At 66.4% G+C, this 23013-nt stretch overlaps 3 protein-coding genes across 3 annotated transcripts; all 3 read left to right on the top strand.

Annotated features, from left to right (window-relative positions):
- The first annotated feature begins 492 nt into the window (after nt 1-492).
- Nucleotides 493-3110, top strand: LOC309436206 (uncharacterized protein). The gene is made up of 3 exons (XM_082045191.1): nt 493-649; nt 1441-2261; nt 2927-3110. Exons 2-3 carry the CDS (start codon nt 1477-1479, stop codon nt 2931-2933), a joined length of 792 nt encoding a protein of 263 aa, XP_081901317.1. The 5' UTR covers nt 493-649; nt 1441-1476; the 3' UTR covers nt 2934-3110.
- Nucleotides 3111-9298: 6188 nt separating this feature from the next.
- LOC309436235 (uncharacterized protein) lies at nt 9299-15012 on the top strand. The gene is made up of 5 exons (XM_082045264.1): nt 9299-9410; nt 11271-11397; nt 12638-12751; nt 13098-13202; nt 13544-15012. Exons 1-5 carry the CDS (start codon nt 9393-9395, stop codon nt 14743-14745), a joined length of 1566 nt encoding a protein of 521 aa, XP_081901390.1. The 5' UTR covers nt 9299-9392; the 3' UTR covers nt 14746-15012.
- Nucleotides 14894-22422, top strand: LOC309435896 (uncharacterized protein; the record flags this gene model as incomplete). The annotated part of the gene is made up of 6 exons (XM_082044637.1): nt 14894-14929; nt 19558-19884; nt 20695-20763; nt 21808-21867; nt 21993-22067; nt 22174-22422. The coding sequence occupies 6 exons, from the start codon at nt 14894-14896 to the stop codon at nt 22273-22275; spliced, it is 669 nt and encodes a 222-aa protein (XP_081900763.1). The 3' UTR covers nt 22276-22422.
- Between the last annotated feature and the right edge of the window lie 591 nt (nt 22423-23013).

Raw genomic sequence — 23013 nt, 5'->3', positions numbered from 1 at the left:
CCGGTTCCTCTGGTTTTGGGGCGATTTGGGCCAGATCCTGGGCCTGAGGGGGGATGTGGGTGTCCGTGGGTCGGGGCGAGTGTCCTGCGGGGCGGGGAGGGGCAGGTTGTCCCCGGGCTGGGGGCGTCGTCCCCAGAGGGTGATGCTGCTGCGGGGGGGGATGCGCGACCCGGTGCGGGTGATGCTGCCGGGGGTTCGATGCTGCGGGTGCGATGGTCCTGGCGGGGTCGGTGCTCCCGGGGAGCGGATGCTGCCGAGCGCTCGGTGCTGCCGGGCCCGGCCCCGCCACCCTCCGGCCGCCGCCGGGCGGAGCCGCCGCAGGGCCGGGGTGACGGGCGCGGGCGGGCCCCGGTGCGTCAGCCGGCGGGCGGGGCCGGGCGGGGCCGGCGGGACGCGGCGCGGCGGCGGCTCGGGCAGGTCAGCGCCGGGGGACGCGGGGCGGGCGGGGGCAGCGGGAGCCCGGGGAGGGGGGAGCAGAGCGGGGGTCGGGCAGCCCCGCGCCCCACCCGGCCCCGCGCGGCCCCGCGGCGGCTCCGGCCCGGCCCGGCCCCCCCGCTGCAGGACGCGCCGCGGACACGCGCGGGACCCGCCGGGTCGGGATGCGCCGGGGGAGCCCGAGACCGAGTCGGGGCCGCGGCGCCCGCTGCAGGTAACGGCGGCTCGGCCTGGCTGGGCCCGGCTCGGCCCGGCTGGGCTCGGCCCGGCTTCGCTGGGCCCGGCTGTGCCGGGCCGGGCTTGGCTCGACCCGACTCGGCCGGGCTCGGCTCGGCTGGACTCGGCCCGGCTTGGCTCGGTTCGGTTCGGCTGGGCTCGGCCCGACTCTGTTGGGCCCGACTCGGCTGAGCTTGGCCCGGCTCGGCTGGGCCCGGCTCGGTTGGGCTCGGCTGGGCCCGGCTCGGCTGAGCTCGGCCCGGCTCGGCTGGGCCCGGCTCGGCTGGGCCCGACTCGGCTGAGCTTAGCCCGGCTCGGCTGGGCCTGGCTCGGTTGGGCTCGGCCCGACTCGGCTGAGCTCAGCCCGGCTCGGCTGGGCCCGGCTCGGCTGGGCTCGGCCCGGCGCACTGCAGCGCAGCCCGGCTCCCTCCCGCGGCAGCCGCGGGGGGTCCCCAGCCCCCCCAGCCTGGGCCTGGCCCCTCCACTCAAATTCCACCCCGGGCCCGTGGGACACCTGCCCGCACCCTCCCGGGGCGTCACGGCCCCGCAGCCGCCCGCCCAGCGCCACGAGGTCCCGGCCCGGCACGTGCCGGTGCTGCCGGGGCGGTTGAGGCACCGGCCTCCCCGGGCTCCCGTGCCGAGCGGCCACGGCACCCAACCCTGGTGCTGCGGTGGGGGGACGGACGCGGCGGTGGGAGCAGCGGGGGGGTGCTGGCAGCCCCAGCACGTCCCGGTCTGACCGGTTGTGGAGGTGCCGGGAGCTGCAGCCGTCCCTGTCTGCGCCCCCAGGGATGCGGGTGCCCTGAGCCCGGCAGCGGGGCACCCATGACGGACCTGGCTTCGCCCACGGGCGAGAACCCCTTCGCCTTCCCGGGCGGCGAGGAGGGCCTGGGCGACGAGAAGGCGCTGGTGATCCACAGCCAGGCGGAGGACGAGGCGGAGAAGGAGTTCAAGTGCATCCTGTGCGGGGAGCGCTTCGGCCAGCAGCCCAGCCTCGCGCGGCACCAGAAGCACCACGCCGGGGAGCGCGCCTTCATCTGCGCCGAGTGCGGCAAAGCCTTCAGCCTCAAGCACAACCTCATCATCCACCAGCGCATCCACACCGGGGAGCGGCCCTACCAGTGCGGCGTCTGCCAGAAGAGCTTCAGCCTCAAGCAGAACCTGCTCACCCACCAGCGCATCCACAGCGGCGAGAAGCCCTTCTCCTGCCAGCGCTGCGGGAAGCGCTTCCGCGAGCAGCGCTTCCTCCTCAACCACCAGCGCACGCACGCCGAGGGCCGGCCCGGCGCCCACGGCGACGTCCAGCCGGGCAGCAGCCGCTCGCCGGAGCCGCGTGAGCCGGCCGGCGGCCCCTTCGCCTGCGCCCGCTGCGGGAAGAGCTTCAGCTGCCGGAGCAGCCTGGCCACGCACCGGCGCAGCCACGGCGGCGAGCGGCCCTTCGCCTGCCCCGACTGCGGCAAGAGCTTCGGCCACAAGGGCTCCCTGAAGATCCACCGGCGCACCCACGCCGGCGACACCCCCTTCACCTGCGCCCAGTGCGGCCAGAGCTTTGCCCAGCGGGCCGCCCTCACCGCGCACCAGCGCAGCCACGGCGCCGAGGCCGCCCTCACGTGAGCCCCCGCGGCGCCCCCGCCCCGCCGCCTCCCCCGAACCACGGGGCCCGGCGGTGCCACTGCCCTCGGGGTGCCCCGCCGGGTCTCCCCCCGCAGCCGCCCAGCCGGTGCCCCCGGGGCGCTGCGGGAGCACCCGCTGCCTCACTCACAACGGGGAATTCTGGTTTGGGGGAGCTGGGCTCACTAGTTTCCTCAGGTTTTGGGGCGCGGGCTGAGCGCTCGGGGCGCACGGCCCGGCCCGGCCACACGTGCCCGGCGTGACGTGGTGCCGGCAGCCCCGGCGCGGCCTGGGAAGCCCCGGCCGCCCTCCTCACCGCGTCCCCCCCGTCCTGCTGCTGGGTTTCCTCCTGACAGTCACAAGGCCGGTCCCAGCAGCGCCAGAGCCTCGGGCCTCCCGTCCCGCGGCAGGAGGAGCCTGCGCAGCCGCGTGGTTCCCGCCGGCCTGGCCGCCCCTTCCCCGGCACCGCCGCGGTGCAGCCTCGTGCCGGAGCTCTAACACCCCGGGCCAGGGCGAGAGGCCGCGGAGGAGGAGGAGGGAGGTTTCCCCGGGGCGGCCCCGCGCTTCCCCTGCCCTGCCCGGCGCACCCGGCGCGGTGAACCCGCTCGCCACCGCTGCGCCGGGCGCCGGTGTGGGGTAACCTCTGCTCTGCTTGTTCGCCCAGGGAATGACGGCTGCGAACGCCAGAGCAGAGCCGGATGCCGCGCCGGGAAGGAGCCGCAGCGCCGCGCTGCCGGGAGAGGGGCGCGAGGACCAGGAGGCAGCAGCTGGCGGCCGCACGGGGAGCCCCGCGGCACAGAGAGCCCCGCGGCACCGAGACCTCGCACAATAAAGATTAAATAAACACAGAGCTGGCGGGTGGATCCTGCTTCCCCCGCGGCAGCTCCGGCGCACGAGGGGCTGCGGCCAGGCGGGTTCCCTGGCAGCGCGGCCGTCCCGGTGCGGCGCCGAGGAGCCGCGGAGCCCCCAGCAGGGCGGGCGCGGGGCTGGGGCGGCGGGAGGAGCGCGGGCGCCCGGCGGGGGGAGTTGTGCCCACGCCAAACCGCAGCGCAGAGCCGGACGCGGCTGGGAGAGGAGCCGCGGCCGCGACGGGAGAACCAGAGCTCGCTGCTGCGCCGCCAGCGCGGCCACAGGTGGTACTGGCACACGGCACCGGCGCCCGGTGACCGCAACGTCCCGGCTGCCGCCAACCGAGGGAGCTGGGCTGGGGTCCCTCGTGCAGACACCCCCCCCGTGTCACCGCTTGTGTGACACTGGGCCGTGGGCTCCAGGACAAGCGTCGGGGTGTGTCCCCGCAGGGGGGACATGTGGCACTTCGTGGCGTCCCGTCCCGTCCCCGGGCGGGATGCTCCTTGTGGGTAACACCGCGCTGGAGCAGCAGAAACACATTTTGCGCCCCAGTGATGTTTTCCCCCAACCGTGTCCCTGCCCGGCGCTGTCCCGGTGCCGGATGCCGTCACCGCGCTGCCGCGGGTGTCCCCGGAGTGTCCCCGCGCCCCCGCTGCCCTCGGCTGAGGAGCGAAGCCCCGTGTGGGTCCCAGCGGGGCCCCCGCGCCGCCCCGTCCCCCGCTCCCTGTGCCGCTGCTGCGTGGAAACGCAGGTACTTGATGTGCATCATTAAATGAATTGAGCTCGGAAATCCCGTGTCTCCGTCCGGCCGGGCCCCTCCAGGTCCCCGTGTCCCCAGGTCACCCGTCCCCAGGCTGGCTGCGCGGTGCCGGTTCTCCGCCAGGGCTCTGACCCAGCCGGTGTCTCCTGCAGAGCAAATGCAAACACGGGAACGCTTAATTAGCAAAAGCCCCAAGCTTTATTCCATTCCTGTGTCCCCATGTCCCTGTGTCCTGAGTCCAAAGTTCCCTCACACCCAATGTCCCCTCGTCCTATGTCCCCATGTCCCTGACAACCAGCATCCCAATGTCCCCATGTCCTGGGTACCGACAGCCCTGTGTCTCAGGTCCCAGTGGGCCCGACACCCAGCGTCCTGATGTCCCAAAGTCTTAGGTGCCAATGTCCCTGTGTCTTGGGTCCCGATGTCCCCGACACCTCATGTCCCGATGTCCCTGACACGCGCTGTTCCAACGTTCCCCCTGCCGGCACTGGGTGTCCCTGCCAGCGCTGACCCTGGAAGGTGCCGGGCTCCGGTGAAGGTGCCAGCGTTTCCTGGCACCTCCGGGCACCCGGACGTGACCGTGTCCCCGTGGCAGGTCCCAGGGAGCCACAGAGTCAAGGGGACCCGGTGACAGGCAGGACAGGTGGGTCACGCCTGCGTGGATGGGGACAGGGGACGGGCAGAAGTGACAAAGGGAGGGTCCAGGGGATCCCCGGTGTCACAGGACGGGGTGTCACACCTGCCCCGCTGCCGGGACGTCACCCGCGTCCCGGTGCGGTTCGGTGCTCTTGCTCACCGCCGGGGCAGCCCCGTCCCGGCAGCTGGACCCCGGGGGCTGGGGGGCCTGGACACGCGGGACCCGAAAAGGAGAGCGGCACCCAGGACCCCAGCAGAGCCCACGGAACACGTCTCCTCCGTGACGGGAAACGCGTCCCATGCGGCAGCACGGCTTGTCCCCAGGGACACGGACACACGGGGACACACAGGGACACACAGGACCCCCCTTCTGTGGGGAACTCAGGGGCCAGAGCAGCTGTCACGGGGCAGCCCCATGGGAGCACCAGCATGGGCTGCTCTGTCCGTTTATCCTGCTTCGTACTGACCCAAACTGTTCCCAAAGCAAAGATGGGACCTGGGAGCAGCGTGTCCCCGTGTCCTCCCGCCCCGCGGGCACCAGGGCGCGGGACAGGGCGCCTCTCCCTTGGGGGAACGTCCCTCCCCTGGGGAAATGTCCCTACCTTGGGGAAATGTCCCTCCCCTGGGGAAATGTCCCTACCTTGGGGAAATGTCCCTCCCTGGGGAAATGTCCCTCCCCTGGGGAAATGTCCCTACCTTGGGGAAATGTCCCTCCCCTGGGGAAATGTCCCTACCTTGGGGAAATGTCCCTACCTTGGGGAAATGTCCCTCCCCTGGGGAAATGTCCCTCCCTGGGGCACCACCCGGACCAGCCCGTCCCTGGGGTCCGGCTCGTGGTTGTGGTGGCTTCAGCTGCGCCCGGGAGCTGCCGTGACCTGTGCCGGGCTGTGGCGGGGCCGGTGCCCCTGCTGGCACCGGGAGCACGGCACGGGTGCCAACGGTGACACATCGAGGCACCGGGAGCGCGCCGGGACTCCGGGGCACCCCGGTCCCGCCCCCCCGTGACTTCTGCAGCGATCACAACGGCAGCCGTGCGGCCGCGGGGCTGGTCTGGGGGTGCTGCGGGGCCGCGACTCGGGGGGAGCGGGTGCGGGGGCTGTCCGCACCCTGCCCACGGCCGCCGCATGTTCCGCCGCTGCCCCGCAGGGCCCGTTCCCCGCAGCGCCGGCAGCGGCCCCCGGCCCGCGGCCGCAGGAGCAGCGGGTGCCGCGCAGGGTGACCCCGCTGCGGCGGGACGACTTTGCTGCCGTCACCGCTGCGCACGGGCGCGTCCCGGTGGTGCCCGGAGCCTCCGAGGGGCCGCGGGCTCCAGCACCTCCCGCTCTCCACCTGCTCGCCCAGGAAGGAGCCGGAGCCCCGGGCCAGGCCCTGCTGCCACGGGCCAGCGCGGCGCTACCGCGGTGAGGGCAGGGACGTGGGGTTTTGGAGAAGGGACCCCAGACGTGCGCGGGCAGCCAGAGGAGCGGGAGGGAGCGTCACCCTGCCTGCACTGAGCTGCCGTGCCGCCTTCTCAGACGGGGAGGTCCGGAGGGGCGACAGGCTGTGCGGGAGCTTCCAGGGCACCCCGGGATGTCACCGGTGTCCCCAGCTGCCCCAGACCCCCGGCAGCCCTGGGGAGGGTGTCCCAGCGCCAGCCCCCGCGGACGCCCCGGGACGCGGCGCAGGACGCACCAACGGGAGCCGCGTTGGTCCGGCTGTGTCTGTGCGGCACGGCCGTGGCGCCGGCGTGTTCCTGTCCCCGCGCTGCCCGGGGCGGCAGGACCGGGGGACCAGGACAGAATCACGGAATGTCCCGAGCTGGAGGGACCCACAGGACCATGGAGTCCAACTGCTGTCCCTGCAGTGACACCCCACAGGTCACCCCGTGTGTCTGAGGACGGTGTCCAGTCTCTTGTTGAACACTGTCAGGTTGGGCCGTGACCCCTCCCTGGGAGCCTGTTCAGTGTCCAGCCCCTCTGGGGAAGAACCTTTTCCCATGTCCCACTGACCCCCCCGGCACATCTGCTGCCGCTCCCTGGGCTTCTCCCAGGTCCGGAGCAGCAGAGCGGGGAAAAGCCACCGAGGACACACACTCTGCGCCCCAGGGAGTCTCTGTAGTTACCACGTGTTCCCAAGGGAGATTATGAACTAAAATACCTCAAAGCACTTGGGAGAAGCCACCGAACGGCGTCATGTCAGAGATGCTGGAGAGAAGGGAACGGAGCTGGTGAGGGGCTGGAGCACAAGGGTGATGGAGCGGCTGAGGGACCTGGGGGGTTCAGCTGGAGAACAGGAGCTGAGGGGAGACAGGGACACAAAGAAACGGCCTCAAGTTGCGCCAGGGGAGGTTGAGGTTGGATCTGGGAACAATTTCTTCCCCAAAGGGCTGTGGGGCATTGAACAGGCTGCCCAGGGCAGTGCTGGAGTCACCATCCCTGGAGGGCTGGACAGACGGACATGAGGTTCTCAGGACATGGGGCAGGGACAGGGTGGGTTATGGTTGGACTCCATGATCCTGAGGGGCTGTTCCAACCAGAATGATCCTGTGATTCTCCGTGCCCACGGCCAACACGTCAGCTCCATCTCCTCCACGCACGAGCTCACAGGTCTGAAGAGGCGTCTGCTGGACCAGGCTTTGCCCTCACACTGCCAGCTGGATCCTGCTGCTCCCGCAAATACAGCGCGGGAAAAGGGGACGGGTCCTGGTGTCACCGGCGCCGCGGTGGCGCTGGGGCGGGGGACACGGCTCTGACGGAACATCTGGCAGGGGTTGTACAGCTGGTGTGTCCGTGTGTCCGCGTGTCACCACTGTCTGAGTCGGGGACTCCGTGTAGGAAACAACCGTCTTGCCAATAGAACAGGCCCAGGCGGGACCGCTCAGCAAAGCAGAGTGTCCGAATGGTTTTACCAAAGCGGGTGTTCACCCTAACGGTAAGCACACACTGACCAGGGCAAAAAGCGGCTGTTGATATTCCCCAATCCCAGCCGCAAGTTCCCTCCCCCGCTCCCCATGGGCTGGTACAGGGTTGGCACATTACGCAATGCTTCCCCATGTCCTGCCTCAGTTTACCTGTCTCACCGCTCCGGCTCTAACGACCCTCCCCTGATTTGTTCATTCCCATCGAAGGTTTGGTTTCCTGGCTCTCTGACCTCCCCCCAGCTCAACCCGTAACCGCAGTGATCGGTTTGCATTCCTGGATGAGCACAAAGAGGCTTTGTCCCGCACTCAGGGTCTAGAGCGGGGTGTCCCAGGTCCCACCCGCTGGTCGGCTCAGATCCACAGCTGCACGCACACGCTCCTCTGTGGGAAACAACCACCTTGCTGATACAATCGGCCCAGGCTGCATCTCCCAGCAAAGCAGAGTTTATTAGTGATTGTTTGTCCTACCTAAAGCTCAGCACATGGAATAGGGCACAAAGCCCCCGCCTATATGCCCCCAAAATCCCGGCCGCTAATTCCCTCCCCTGTCCCCACTGGTTGGTTCTGCAGGTTTACAGACCACCCGACCTGCCTCAGTTTACCTGTCTCAGTCATCTAATTCTAACAACCCCCTTCCCCTATTGATCTATTTAGAATATGGATTCCTGGCTCTTTGGTGACCCTTCCCCCAGATTAACTTCTGTAAATAATCAGTTTCAATTCTGTGGCAATTTCAGAGCCTTTGTTGTACATGAGGGGTTTGCAGCCTGATGTCTCTCAGTCCTTCCCCCGACTGGGCGCCAAATGTTGTAAAACAACATTCATCTTCAACGGCTCCGACACTGGTGTGTACAGAGAGTGGCAGAGTCGTTGTGATTGGAAAAGACATTTAAGACCATGGGGTGCTGGGGACAGCAGGGTGACCATGAGCCAGCACTGGGCCCTTGTGGCCAGGAAGCCAATGGGACCTGGGGTGGGTTAGAAGGGGGTGGTCAGTAGGTCAGAGAGGTTCTCCTGCCCCTCTGCTCTGCCCTGGGGAGACCACACCTGGAATCTTGTGTCCAGCTGTGGCCCCTCAGTTCCAGCAGGACAGGGAACTGCTGCAGAGAGTCCAGCGCAGCCACCAAGATGCTGGAGGGAGTGGAGCATCTCCCGTGGGAGGAAAGGCTGAGGGAGCTGGGGCTCTGGAGCTGGACAAGAGGAGACTGAGGGGGGACTCATTGCTGGGGATCAATATGGAAAGGGGCAGTGTCAGGAGGATGGAGCCAGGCTCTTCCGGTGACAACCAGGGACAGGACAAGGGGCAATGGGTGCAAACTGGAACACAGGAGGTTCCACTTGAATATGAGAAGCAACTTGTTTGGGGTGAGGGTGGCAGAGCCTGGCCCAGGCTGCCCAGGGGGTTGTGGAGTCTCCTTCTCTGCAGACATTCCAACCCCCTGGACACCTTCCTGTGTAACCTCAGCTGGGTGTTCCTGCTCCATGGGGGGATTGCACTGGATGAGCTTTCCAGGGCCCTTCAACCCCTGACACTCTGGGATTCTGTGAGTCCAACCATAACCCACCCTGTCCCTGCCCCATGTCCTGAGAACCTCATGTCCGTCTGTCCAGCCCTCCAGGGCTGGTGACTCCAGCACTCCCTGGGCAGCCTGTTCAACGCCCCACAGCCCTTTGGGGCAGAAACTGTTCCCAGACCCAACCCCCGCGCTGGCTCCACCCCCGCCGCCCCACGGGCCAATGGCGGCGCCGCTCCCGATCACGTGACGGTGGGGGAGGTGCTGGCGCTCAAAATGGCGGCGCCTTCTGCCCCGCGCGCTCATCGCCCCGCCCCTTCCGAAAGCGCGCGCCGGCCTCACTTCCGGGGCTCCGGCCGGAAGCGCGTGGGGGCGCGACGGCGGGAGATGTTTCGGGGCGGTCCCGCCGCGCGGCCTACTTCCGGTGCGGAGCCTGCGGGGCCGCGCTGGGGCCCCGAGCGGCCCCGGGGCCATGGCGGGCGGGGCGCAGGTAGGAGCGGGGGCGGCCGGGCAGCCCGGCCCCGCACGGCCCCTGCGCCTCGACCGGCGGCTCCTGCCGCTCCCCCGGAGGAGCCCCGTCCGGGCTGCTGCTGACACCCCCTGCCCCATCTCATCCCATGACCCCCCTCCCCATCCCCCGTGACCTCCCCATGACCTCCCCATCCCCCCATAGCCCCCCCTCCCCATCCCCCCATAGCCCCCCCCCATCCCCCCATGACCTCCCCCCATGACCCCTCATGACCTCCCCATCCCCCCTGACCTCCCATCCCCCCTGACCTCCCCATCCCCCCCTGACCTCCCCATCCCCCCTGACCTCCCATCCCCCCTGACCTCCCCATCCCCCCCTGACCTCCCATCCCCCCTGACCTCCCCATCCCCCCCTGACCTCCCATCCCCCCTGACCTCCCCATCCCCCCCTGACCTCCCATCCCCCCCTGACCTCCCATCCCCCCCTGACCTCCCCATCCCCCCTGACCTCCCATCCCCCCCTGACCTCCCCATCCCCCCCTGACCTCCCCATCCCCCCCTGACCTCCCCATCCCCCCCTGACCTCCCCATCCCCCCCTGACCTCCCATCCCCCCTGACCTCCCATCCCCCCCTGACCTCCCCATCCCCCCCTGACCTCCCCATCCCCCCCTGACCTCCCATCCCCCCTGACCTCCCCATCCCCCCATGACCTCCCCATCCCCCCCTGACCTCCCATCCCCCCCTGACCTCCCATCCCCCCCTGACCTCCCCATCCCCCCCTGACCTCCCCATCTCCCCTGACCTCCCCATCTCCCCTGACCTCCCCATCCCCCCTGACCTCCCCATCCCCCCTGACCTCCCCATCCCCCCCTGACCTCCCCATCTCCCCTGACCTCCCCATCCCCCCTGACCTCCCCATCCCCCCCGACCTCCCCATCCCCCCCTGACCTCCCCATCCCCCCTGACCTCCCCCATCCCCCCCTGACCTCCCCATCCCCCCCTGACCTCCCCATCCCCCCCGACCTCCCCATCCCCCCTGACCTCCCCATCCCCCCCTGACCTCCCATCCCCCCATGACCTCCCCATCCCCCCTGACCTCCCCATCCCCCCGTGACCTCCCCATCCCCCCGTGACCTCCCCATCCCCCCGTGACCTCCCATCCCCCCATGACCTCCCCATCCCCCCATGACCTCCCCATCCCCCCATGACCTCCCCCCACCACGACCTCCCCCATGACCCCCATGACCTTGCCCCAATTCCTCCATGGCTGCCCATCCCCCTATGATTTTCCCTTTCTCATCCCCCCATGATCCCCCCATCCCCCCCGACCCCCCTTTCCCGCTGTCCCCCATAACTTGCCCTCCCCCCGTGACCCCAGTCCCTCCCCACCCCCCCAGCCCCCCGCTCTTCCCCATCACTCCCATCCCTCCGTGTGGCCCCTGGTGACCCCTCCCCCATCCCTCCCCTGACCCCTGTCCCGGAGGAACATGGTCACTCCTCAAGAGCTGTGATGAGTGTGTGATCTGTCAATATGAGTCACGTATGACCATCCATAGGAGAACTATGGATGGACCCCCCAGGTCCAGCCGCAGTGCTGAGTCAAGAAATGTGCCTTTTAAACCCCAAAACGCGGGTTTAAGAGTTTATTGATTTGCCGCTTTTATGGTATCAGGAGCCGCGGGGGCTGCCCTGGAAACAGAGCCGCGCTCTGGGCAGCGTCTCGCTCAGGTTGTTCTCTGAGGCCCCTACGGCGCAGCCTGCGCTCACTCTCCCGTTTTGGCCGTTCTCCCGGGGCTGGAAATGGCACCTGGATCATAAACCCCATAGAAGTCGTTCCCCCGTGGCTGCGGGGCCCCCGTGTGAGACGACTCTGTGTGGCAGGAGCCGGTGACCTTCGAGGACGTCGCCGTGCACCTGAGCCGCGCGGAGTGGGCCGCCCTGGCGCCGGAGCAGAGGGAGCTGTACTGCAGCGTCATGCTGGACAACTACCAGCTGCTGACGTCCCTGGGTAAAGCTGCGCTTTTAACACGGGGGGCACGGCCGGGGCGCGGGGGCTCCGTGGGGTGCGACTCCGGCAGAGCTGCTCCAGCGCTTGGAGGGCTCGCCCGTGGTTGTGAACTATTGGTGTTGGCAAACGAGACACAGAACCACGGGCGTAGTTCTATGCGGTGCTTTTATTGCAGCGCTGGGAAGCCAGGGGGTCGCACCCAAAGCTTCCACCACTGATTCCAACTCCACTACATTTATACAATTTGGTTACATACATATTAATTAGGGTTACAACGTATGTATTGCATATTCATCAGATTTCACAACTATTTCACAATATCAGTTGCAACCCCTTGGAACTACTCTGAGCATGCGCGGTGTCCTCTGGTGGTCGGTCAGGGGTCTTCAGGATGAAGTAAGGAGTCTTCTTCACTCATGTACTTTTCACCTTTTGTCACTGCACATGCGCACTATTCCTATATTCATTATGAAATCATGTAAAATACTCGGATTTCTTAGATGTGCATCCTCAGCACATCCTATCCGTTCAAGATAAGAACTAACAGAACTAACTTTCAGTTCTCTATTCTCAAACTAAGAGATGAAACTTGTGTACAACCTGTGAAATTTCAAGATAAGGTGAGAATCTTGGATACAGTTTACAAAACTTAGTTACAACTCTAACACTGGGATAACCGCGCCCAGCACCTGCTGCCTCTTTGGGGGACCCAGACGCAGGATTGGGGTCTCTCCGTGCCTCTGAAAGTGTCACTGCGGGTGGGCTGCCTGCCCGGAGCTCAGGCGGGGACATCTGGGGGTCCTGGCCCAACCGCTCGGTCGCCTCCCGGGGGGGCAGGAGCAGCGCGGGCCAGGCGAGGTGCAGGGACCAAACCCCCCGAGCTCCCCGAAGCTGGGAGGTCCCTGCAGGGACGTGCCCGCTGCCCCAGACAGGGTGGAGATCCCTGAGCCGGGCACTGGGGTCCCACAGCCCGGAGCTGCTCCTGGGACAAGCAGCGATTGTCCCTCGCTGGGAAAGCCCATCAGCGGCGCTGGAGTCGGGTCCTGTGCTTCCATCACAGCTCTGCCCTCGTCCTTGAATAAATCAATCCCTGGCAGCTGCTCCGATGTCTCTTTTGCTTTTTTCCGTGTTTCGGTGTTGTTTCTGCTTGGGGTGTCACACAGAGGAGCTTTATTTTCTCATGTGAACAGTTTATGTCTCCGGTGTGTGTCAGAACAACACGCTCTGCTCCGCCCCCCAGGTTACCCAGGACCCAAACCCGACATCGTGTACCGGCTGGAGCGCGGGGAGGAGCCCTGGGGCTGCGCGCCGCAGAGCCCGCTGCGCTGGGACGGACCCCGCAGCCCCTCTCCAGGTGAGCAGGAACCGGCGGGACCGCTGACCTCTGCGGGGGTGCTGACGCGTCCCAAAGGTGCCCCACGCTCCTCTCCCCGCAGCTGTGACCGGTGCATCTTGGGTTCTCCCTCACCCAAATCCCTGCCCTCCTCGCTGCTGGATTTGAGGCGTCGCCCCCGTTTCCCTCCGGCCTCGCAGCCGTGGGGCAGCAGCACCGGCACCGGGAGCAGAGCCCGCCTGTCGCGCCAATGCTGCAGCTCCGCAGAGACGTCGCTGCTGCTCATCCCACGGAGCGTCGTCCTCCCGCCCCGTGGCTGTGGAGCTTCTCCCGCCAGGACAGTGACATCCACCCCATGTCCCCGCAGGACACGCTGGGGACATGAGCTGGCTGGAGGAGCCGCGCTCGGGCTGGTGGCCCGGGGCTGGTGGGCACCGTGCGCCGGAGAGGAGGGCACGGAGCCCCAGCCCAGGTGAGTCTGGCTCCCCCGTCCCTCCCCACTGAGCTCTGGAGCAGAGAGCCCCAGGGGACATTTGGCCCCATCTCTTTCCCCAGCTGCCTGCACCGCCCTCGGTCACCGCTGCAGGGCTTGTCCTGCCCCTGTGCAGGCAGCAGCACCGGGCAGGTCGTTATTCTCCTGCCCGTCCGGGCAGAGCTGGGGGATGTGGAGCCCACGTGGGCGCTGAACTGGGGAGACTGTTTTTTTCCTTACTGGCCATCAGCGTCCCCCCGGTTCTGTCAGCGCGGTCCCTCCTGTCCCCCCCCGTGCCGCAGCCGGGATGACAACGAGCTCTTCCCACCCTCTCTGGGCAGGACGGCGCACGCAGTGGCGTCTGCGCTCCAGGAGGCTGCTGAGGAAGTTCACGTGTCTCAATGGCAAAAGCGAGTTGCCGTCGGAAGGGACTGTCAGCAGAACGGCGCCAGAGGGACACGGAGACCAGGCACGGACGGGCTGTCCTGGAAGGGAAGGAGGAGCAGAGGATGAACGCGAGGTCACAGCAAACGCAGCCCAAAGCGGAGGATTCCCACTCGATCCAGTGCGACAGAAAAACAACACGGATCGTCCAGAGCGTCTGCGTGGTGACCCTGGGGAGGCTCTTCCAGGGAGTGCCCATAGAACTCAACAGAGCTCGGGAGAGGTGGCGCTTCCCCAGGAAGGTCAGGAGGTGTCTGTTGGGGATCGGAGGGAGACAATTTGGAAAGACCACGGTTACTGCGGGGTGGGTGAGACAAGGCCCTTGCCCTGCACCCTGAACCCGTGTCCCCTGAGAGAACACGACTACTGCTGGAACCGCGAGGCCGGCGCGCTGGCGCTTGCGGACCACGGATACTGCCGGGCAGCAAAGCTCCGTTACCGGGGCAGGGTTAACAACATTGCTCATTGTCTCGGAACCGCTCGGGCCACGTTCCACAGGCAAAAATCCCAAGTTGGGCAAATCATCAGGAAAGCAAAGGAGTTTATATCGTTTTACAAACCTTGGGTCAGCACCAGGGTGGAGGTTCCTCCAGGCTCCTCCGGCGCCGTCTCCGGGCCCCAAGTCCCTCCTGCTCCGGCAGCCAACGCCCTCTCGATGGGAACATCTGGGGAGTTCTGTGCCGCAGAGCAGGAGATTGTGTCCCCCTGGCCCTGCAGTGAGGGCACGTCCCAGGGGAGGACAGCAGAACTAATTTGCACATCTGTGGAGTCTCCTGAACCGGTGGCTGCTCCCCCAAGCTCAAGCGCAGCCGTGGAGGAGCCGAGGGAAGTGTGTGAGCACCCCGGGGCGCAGGGCACGCAGCCCATCCACCGCCCCGACGCTGCGCAGAGCGTTGGAGAGCACGAACCCGTTCATCCCGATTACGTGTCGCTGAGTGACACGTATAAAATAACGGTGCAGACGGCCAACCACGCGCAGGACTCCGCGCGCCACAACCGGGAGCGTGGCGGCCACCCTCGGCGCAAGGGTTTCCACTCCGTCCTCGTTCAAACGGTTGAGACCTTCTTCACCACAGCAAAACCCGCTGGAGCGGTTTAAGAGAGGAAAACGCTGCGAGAGGCACACGGAGGTGGATTAGCGGGTGTAGAACTCGGTCTGCGGCACATCCTGGGGAGACTGAGACTGGGAGGCTTTGGGCCAAGGAGAGGGGAAGGATGAGTGTGGGTAAAGGGAGAACTGTGGGACGATGGAGCGGAGCGGCGGGACGGGCGGCTGCGTGCAGGTGGGGGCTGCTCTGTGTGATTTCTGGCCGGGCTGCGCCTGCTCGCTGTGTCTTTCCTGTCTCATTGAAGGATTTTAAATGGTTGTCCGTGTTGTCCCACTTTCCGGTCCGTCTGTCTGTGCGTGGGCTGCGCTCATGAGCAAAGGAGCAACTGCTCGCCAGGCCCAGGTCTCATCCAACCAAAATTATCATATGGATGGGACAAAGTAAGGAAGGCTGGGACTTTTGTTTTGGGGGCTGGTCATGGGGGGAACCCAAAAGGGGAAAGTGGAAGAGCAAAGGTGGGGTGAGGTGACAAATCCCGCGGTGCCACCTGGGGATCACTCCTCACACAGGAGCAAGAACACCCGGAGGTGCCGCCCGGCGAGGCTGGCTCTGCCCAGCCAGTTTTGACCAATACCCCCCAGTTCGGTGGTGGGTTTGTGCGACGCGGCGCTGAGGACACAGTGGCTGCAGAGCTGTCGGTGCGGGTGACCCACCTGCCACGCTGAGGTTTGCACACGAGAAGTTCGGGCTGTGGGGGATCCTGGTGTGTGAGGATCTGCCTCACGGGGACGTACAGGGCGGGATCCGTGTGGGGAGAAGGGCTGGGAGATGCTTGAGCCAGGCTGCCCAGGGCAATGCTGGAGTCACCGTCCCTGGGAGGGTCCAACAGGCACAGAGATGAGCTGCTCGGGGACACGGGGCAGTTCCAGGGCTGGGGGAGCAGTTGGACTTGATGATCTTGAGGGTCTCTTGTGACTGAAATGGTTCTATAAACCCACTTTGTCCTTTCACATTATGAGTTCAAGAAGGACGAGGAATTACTGGAGAGAGTCCAGGAGGGACACGAAGATGCTGAGGGGTCTGGAGCATCTTTGTGCTGAGGAGACTGAGAGAGCTGGGGCTGTTGAGCTGGAGAAGAGAAGCTGAGAGGGATGTGATCAATGGATCAATAGCTCAGGGTGGGTGTCAGAGGATGGACCAGACTCTGTTCAGTGGTGCCCAGCGCCAGGGTGAGGGGCAACGGGCACAGACTGAAACACAGGAGGCTCCATGTGAACATGAGCAGAAACTTGTTTGCTGGGAGGTGCCAGAGCCTGGCCCAGGCTGCCCAGAGCGGGGGTGGAGTCTCCTCTGAGACATTCAAACCGCCTGGACCCACCTGTGTGATCTGCCCTGTGACCCTGTGTGATCTGCTCTGTGACCCTGTGTGATCTGCTCTGTGACCCTGTGTGATCTGCTCTGTGACCCCGTGTGATCTGCTCTGTGACCCCGTGTGATCTGCTCGGTGACCCCGTGTGATCTGCTCTGTGACCCCGTGTGATCTGCTCTGTGACCCTGTGTGATCTGCTCTGTGACCTTGTGTGATCTGCTCGGTGACCCTGTGTGATCTGCTCTGTGACCCCGTGTGATCTGCTCTGTGACCCCGTGTGATCTGCCCTGTGACCCTGTGTGATCTGCTCTGTGACCCTGTGTGATCTGCTCTGTGACCCTGTGTGATCTGCTCTGGTGACCCCGTGTGATCTGCTCTGGTGACCCTGTGTGATCTGCTCTGTGACCCCATGTGATCTGCTCTGGTGACCCTGTGTGATCTGCTCTGGTGACCCTGTGTGATCTGCTCTGTGACCCCGTGTGATCTGCCCTGTGACCCCGTGTGATCTGCCCTGTGACCCCGTGTGATCTGCTCTGGTGACCCTGTGTGATCTGCTCTGTGACCCCGTGTGATCTGCTCTGTGACCCTGTGTGATCTGCCCTGGTGACCCTGTGTGATCTGCTCTGTGACCCCGTGTGATCTGCTCTGTGACCCTGTGTGATCTGCCCTGTGACCCTGTGTGATCTGCTCTGTGACCCTGTGTGATCTGCTCTGTGACCCCGTGTGATCTGCTCTGGTGACCCTGTGTGATCTGCTCTGTGACCCTGTGTGATCTGCTCTGACCCCGTGTGATCTGCTCTGTGACCCCGTGTGATCTGCTCTGTGACCCCGTGTGATCTGCTCTGTGACCCCGTGTGATCTGCTCTGTGACCCCGTGTGATCTGCTCTGTGACCCTGTGTGATCTGCTCTGTGACCCCGTGTGATCTGCTCTGTGACCCCATGTGATCTGCTCTGTGACCCCGTGTGATCTGCTCTGTGACCCTGTGTGATCTGCTCTGTGACCCTGTGTGATCTGCTCTGTGACCCCGTGTGATCTGCTCTGTGACCCCGCGTGATCTGCTCGGTGACCCCGTGTGATCTGCTCTGTGACCCTGTGTGATCTGCTCTGACCCCGCGTGATCTGCTCGGTGACCCTGTGTGATCTGCTCTGTGACCCTGTGTGATCTGCTCTGTGACCCCGTGTGATCTGCTCTGGTGACCCCGCGTGATCTGCTCTGTGACCCCGTGTGATCTGCTCTGTGACCCTGTGTGATCTGCCCTGTGACCCCGTGTGATCTGCTCTGTGACCCCGTGTGATCTGCTCTGACCCCGCGTGGCCGCTGTGCCGGGGGATCCCCAGGGTCCCTGCCCCCCCGCTGGGTTCTGAGCGCGTGGTGACACAGACGGGCCGGGGCGGCTGCAGCGGGACATTAAATCACGACCCCGGGCGGGCTGCGTGACCGGCCAATGGCAGCGCAGTCCGCAGGTCACGTGCGGCGCCGCAGCCAATCGCGCGGGCAGACCCGGGCCGGGCACCCCAACGTGCCCCGACGCCGCCGCAAGATGGCGCCGCCGATGAGAACAGCCAATGGCGCGGCCGGCCGGTGGTCACGTGGGGCGGGGCGGCGCGAGGGGTGCTGGGACAGCCGCGCGGCTTCCGGGTCACGAGAACCACATGGACGCCAGGCGCGTGGGGCGGGGCTTCTCGCCGGAAGTGCGCGGACGGATGTTTACAAGGGGCGATCGCCCCTCCCGCCGCGGTTGCCGTGGAAACGAGGACGCGGAACGGGGGGGCGGGGCCGAGGCCGCTGCCCGAACCCGGAAATGAGCCCCGCGGGGTCTGAGCGCGAGTGCGATGGAGCGGCCGAGGGACCGGGGGGGTCAGCTGGAGAACAGGAGCTGAGGGGAGACAGGGACACACAGAAACGGCCTCGAGTGCCCAGGGGAGGTTGAGGTTGGATGTGGGAACAATTTCTTCCCCAAAGGGCTGTGGGGCATTGAACAGGCTGCCCAGGGCAGTGCTGGAGTCACCAGCCCTGGAGGGCTGGACAGACGGACATGAGGTTCTCAGGACATGGGGCAGCCTGGGCTGAATCCTGCTCCTCTGCACTGGAGAGGCTGCAGAGCTGAGCTCTGCTCTAGGCTGAGCCTCCATAAACCCAGCCCAGTTATTCTGAGGCAGAAAAACTGAGTCTGTGCTGTAACGACAGCCAATGATTCAATGATTCTGCGCATGTGTCCTCTGCCGGTGAGATGGAAGAAATAAACGTATAACGGTGCAGGAAAAGCTCTTAGTGCTGAAATACGAGAGAATGGCAGAACCCCCAGTGAGAATCCAGCTGCTCTGTGTGCGCAGAGCGGGCAGGTGGACACGGGCAGAACCGTGCAACGTGCAGCCCGACCTGGTCACACTTAGAACCACAGAATCAGATCGGTTTGTGCTGGAGGGACCTTCCCAGCCCCCAGTGCCCCCCTGCCATGACAGGGACATCGTCACCAGCTCAGGGTGCTCAGAGCCCCGTCCAGCCTGGCCTGGGATGGCTCAGGGCTGGTTCATCCACCCCCTCTCTGGGTACCTGGGCCAGGCTCTCACCACCCTCAGGGCAACAATTCCTTCCTCATGTCCGGCCTGAATCTCCCTCCTTTAGTTTAAACCATCACCCCTGTCCTGTCACAACAGGCCCAGCTCCAAACTCTGTCCCCAGCCTCGGCTCACCAGACCTCTGACCACTTCACCAACCCCTTTCATCTCCTTTATTCCTCCCTCCCCCTGTTTTCCCCTCATTCTTCCCCTTGGTCCATCGAGGCCCCTCAGGTGCAGTGGAACCCCTTTAATTCGGCATCTCCAGCCGGTCTCTTTGCAGCCCCCGTTACGTGTAACCACCTCTCTGGATTTCCTTCCTTTTTCAGTAAATACAAACTTCCTGGAGATCCCGCGTCTCCCAGGTCTGGCTCCTCCTTAATTAATTTCTCTTGTCCACAGCTCTTTAACTCCCCGTGTTGGCGGATCTCTTCATTCTCCCCGGAGCATTTGCACCCCAGCCCAGGCAAGTGCAGAGCAGGTTTTGGGGAGCTCGGGGCTTCCCGGCACCCCGAGCTGCTCCAGGACCCCGTTGTTTGTCACTGGGAGCCAGCAAGAGAAGTGACAGCCTTTATATATAAAATCTTATAGCACTGAGGGCAGCCCTGCAGAGGCAACCGGTTTCACATTTGCATATTGCATTATATAATCCTTTTAGCGTATAATAAGCAACGCTCAGCTCCAGGACACTCTATCCAACAGCCTCGAGATGTGTGTCAAAGTGATTCCACTGATTGCGCAGCTTCAAACTGCCTGAAGCCACAAGGCCAGGGGTGTCTGCAGTTCGGGATTCGGCGTTTCGCAAGTCGCGCTTGTCTCCGTTATATGAGCAGACAGGCCTAAAACTGAAAGGATTTACACATCTTTAGGTTAGCAGTTGTAGGTGGGATTCGTTCTTTCAGTGACGACAACACCTCACACCAACTGACCAGCCGGACGCCGGCCCGGCCACCCCGGAGCAGCCGCGGTCACTGACATCAGGGGCCAAGGTCCAGGTGGGTGAGGCGGTGGCACCGGGACAGCTCGAGCTGGTGGCACCGGGACAGCTCGAGCTGGTCGCACTGGGACAGCCCGAGTTGGTGGCACCAGGACAGCCCGAGCTGGTGGCACCGGGACAGCCCGAGCTGGTGGCACCGGGACAGCCCGAGCTGGTGGCCGTAGCCCCACGCAGCGCCATGAGGCTGCGGCTGCTGTGCGGCTTCGCTGCCGCCCTGGCCCTGGTGGCCGTGGCTGGAGCCGAGCGCGGCGACTCGAGGAAGGTTGTACAGGGGAGAGGGGTTGGTTGAGTGTGGAGGGGGTGGAAGGTGTAAATCGGGGGAACAACAGGGACAGGAGAGGGGACATGGCGGCAGAGCACGGCGGGGAGGGGAATCCCCCTGTCACGGCACCGCACGGCTCTGGGAGCCTGGGGAGCAAACCTTGTCCCCAGGGGACACCGGGCACTCTGTCACCAGCGCCCTGTGCCGTATGGGGACCAACCAAATCCCGGGAGAGCGGCTTTTCCCCCAGTTGGAGGCCGGTGGGGCTGAGGGTGCACTCGGTGCACCCAGGTCTGGCCGACACCGTGGGGAAGCCGCAGTGTGCGGGGGTCCCGGGGCTCTGCCAGGGCCCCCGGCAGCCGCGGCGCTGGCACAACCGGCAAACCTTTCACCGAACTGTTCACCGGGGGGACGAGGGCTGAGCCGGGGGAGGTGGGTGCGGGTGGGCCGGGTGCTGGGGGACGGGGGATTCACTGCACCCAGGGACGGGCTGGGGACAGAGATGGAGGGTGGGAGCGGGTTGTTCAGCCCAAAACGCGGCCGGGAATTGGGTGCCTGAGTGGGGAGGGACCGGGGGAAGCTGGGGAGGGTCCGAGTGCCACGGGGCAGGGCGGCGATCGGGACCCCATCCCGGGGTGCAGCACAGGGGGCTGGTTGGCTGTTCCCCTTGGCTCCTGCTCCCTGGGGTGCCCCGCGCCCGCACCTCCCTGCCCACGGTCCCGCCACCCCGCCCAGACCGGGGGGCACTTCAGTGGGTGACAAAGGGACCCTGGGCAGCGGTGGTGCTGGTAACGACCCTTCTCTCCGCAGGGAACTGGGGTTGGTGGCCGGCGCCGGCCTCACCGACCCTGCTCCGGCTGCTTCTCCGTCTTGAGCGAGGTGAGCGGCACCGCGGGCACGGCCACACCGCAGGGCATGGCCACACCGCGGTCACGGCCACACTGCGGGACACGGCCACACCGCGGGCACGGCCACACCGCGGGGCACGGCCACACCATGGAGCCACACCGCGGGGCACGGCCACACCGCGGGACACGGCCACACCGCGGGACACGGCCACACCGCGGGGCATGACCACACTGTGGGCACAGCCACACCATGGGGCACGGCCACACCGCAGGGCACGGCCACACCACGGGCACGGCCACACCGCAGGGAACAGCCACACCGTGGGCATGGCCACACCGCAGGCACAGCCACATGGCGGGGCACGGCCACACCGCGGGCACGGCCACACCATGGGGCACGGCCACACCATGGGGCACGACCACACCGCGGGCACGACCACACCGCGGGGCACGGCCACACCGCGGGGCATGGCCACACTGCGGGGCACGACCACACCGCGGGCACGGCCACACCGCGGGGCATGGCCACACTGCGGGGCACGACCACACCGCGGGCACGGCCACACCGCGGTCACGGCCACACCGCGGGCACGGCCACACCGCGGGGCATGGCCACACTGCGGGGCACGACCACACCGCGGGCACGGCCACACCGCGGTCACGGCCACACCGCGGGCACGGCCACACCACGGGGCACGGCCACACCGCGGGACACGGCCACACCACGGGGCACGGCCACACCACGGGACACGGCCACAGCGCGGGGAACAGCCACACCGTGGGCACGGCCACACCGGGGGGCACGGCCACACCGCGGGCACAGCCACACCGCGGGCACAGCCACACCGGGGGGCACGGCCACACCATGGGGCACAGCCACACCATGGGGCACGGCCACACCGGGGGGCACGGCCACACCACGGAGCACAGCCACACTGCGGCACCGGGGTGGCCACCGCGGGGCTGGGGGAAGTGGCGAGCGGGGAGAGCAGGAAATGTGGCGCCACCAGCTCCTCGGTGTCACCCCAGTGGTGCCCGATGCCCCGGCTGCTCCTCCACCCGTGTCTCCCCGCAGGAGTCGCAGGCGGTGCCCTGGCGCACCAGCGAGGACGAGGACACCCCGTCGGGCAGGCGGGTGCGTATGGAGCCGCTGGCGGGGTGAAGGCGGGGGGCCCGCAGGCAGCCCCGCTGTGTCCCCACATGGGCAGGTCCCGGCGCCCCCATCACCGGGGCTGGGTGACGCTGTGCTGGCCCCCGCAGGACAGACCCACGGGGGAGGACGAGGAGCCGGCCCAGCCCGCGAGACACGGCGGCGGCATCCGGCCGGCACGGCAGGTACCGGGGAGCCCCGTGGGATCCGTGTGTGCTGGCAGCAGCCAGAGCCATGGTGGGGACCCCCCGCCATGGTGGGCACCCCCACAGCCCCCGCTGTGTCCTGCAGGAGGCACCGAGCGTCCCGCGGCGAGGAGCGGCGCCAGCGGCCAGACACGGCCCCACGGCCGGGGAGAGACGGGGGCCCCGCCACCCCCAGCCCACGCTGTAGGGCCCCCGTGGAGCAGCCGGGGGGGCTGTGTCCCCCCTCCAAGGGCACGAGTGACCTTGTGCCTGCTCAGCCCCACTGCCCGCCCCGTGCGCCCCCAACGTGCTCCTCGGAGCAGCTCCCCCCGCTTTGACCAGCCCCGAATAAAGGCAGCAAACTGGAGGGAGTGGGTGTGCTTGTGGGGGGACACGGTGGGTGACCCTCTGACGGGGTGGCCCAGGCGCTGGGGATGCTGCTCCCACACCTGCCCAGCTCTGGTATCACCCAGGGTGGGGTCCCTGTCCCAGGCCCCCCGGGGATCCCCTCATTGGTGCAGCCGGGACCCTGAGCTTGTGCCGGCACTGGCACACGTGGCCACAGCCACAGCCCCACACACAGTGCCCGGGGAGCCCCCTGGTGCAGGGACAGGGGGGCACTGGGACGATCCCCTCCCGCTCGGCCCCCTCACCTCCCTCCTGCCCCCCCGGCAGCCAGAGCTGCCCCTGCCCACCGGCCCCAAAACCAGCAACGGAGAACAGCACAGCCCCACACGCAGCACAGCGGGTTTCCTGCCTGAGCTGGGCAGACCGGGAGTCAAAACGCTGACAAATTAGCGTTAATTAGGACTATAACCAGAAGCAAATGGGTGTAGCTGCAGTGGTTGTTGGGCTGCTGGACGCCAGCGGCAACTGGGATTTTGCAGCTGGTCGGGGTGTAACTGGGGCACAGTGGGGATGTGCAGAGTCAGGGGAGTGCTGTGTG

Source organism: Streptopelia decaocto (genome assembly GCF_964273445.1).
Source record: "Streptopelia decaocto genome assembly, chromosome: 2".
NCBI classification, from domain to species: domain Eukaryota; kingdom Metazoa; phylum Chordata; class Aves; order Columbiformes; family Columbidae; genus Streptopelia; species Streptopelia decaocto.
Note: the sequence above shows the minus strand (reverse complement) of the source record. Positions and strands in the feature narration are given on the sequence as shown.

Coding starts and splice junctions, on each gene's coding strand:
- LOC309436206 (XM_082045191.1), top strand. CDS start 1,477: ATGACGGACCTGGCTTCGCCCACGGGCGAGAACCCCTTCGCCTTCCCG.
- LOC309436235 (XM_082045264.1), top strand. Junction 11,398..12,637: donor CCAGCTGCTGACGTCCCTGG/GTAAAGCTGCGC, acceptor TCCGCCCCCCAG/GTTACCCAGGACCCAAACCC. Junction 12,752..13,097: donor ACCCCGCAGCCCCTCTCCAG/GTGAGCAGGAAC, acceptor ATGTCCCCGCAG/GACACGCTGGGGACATGAGC.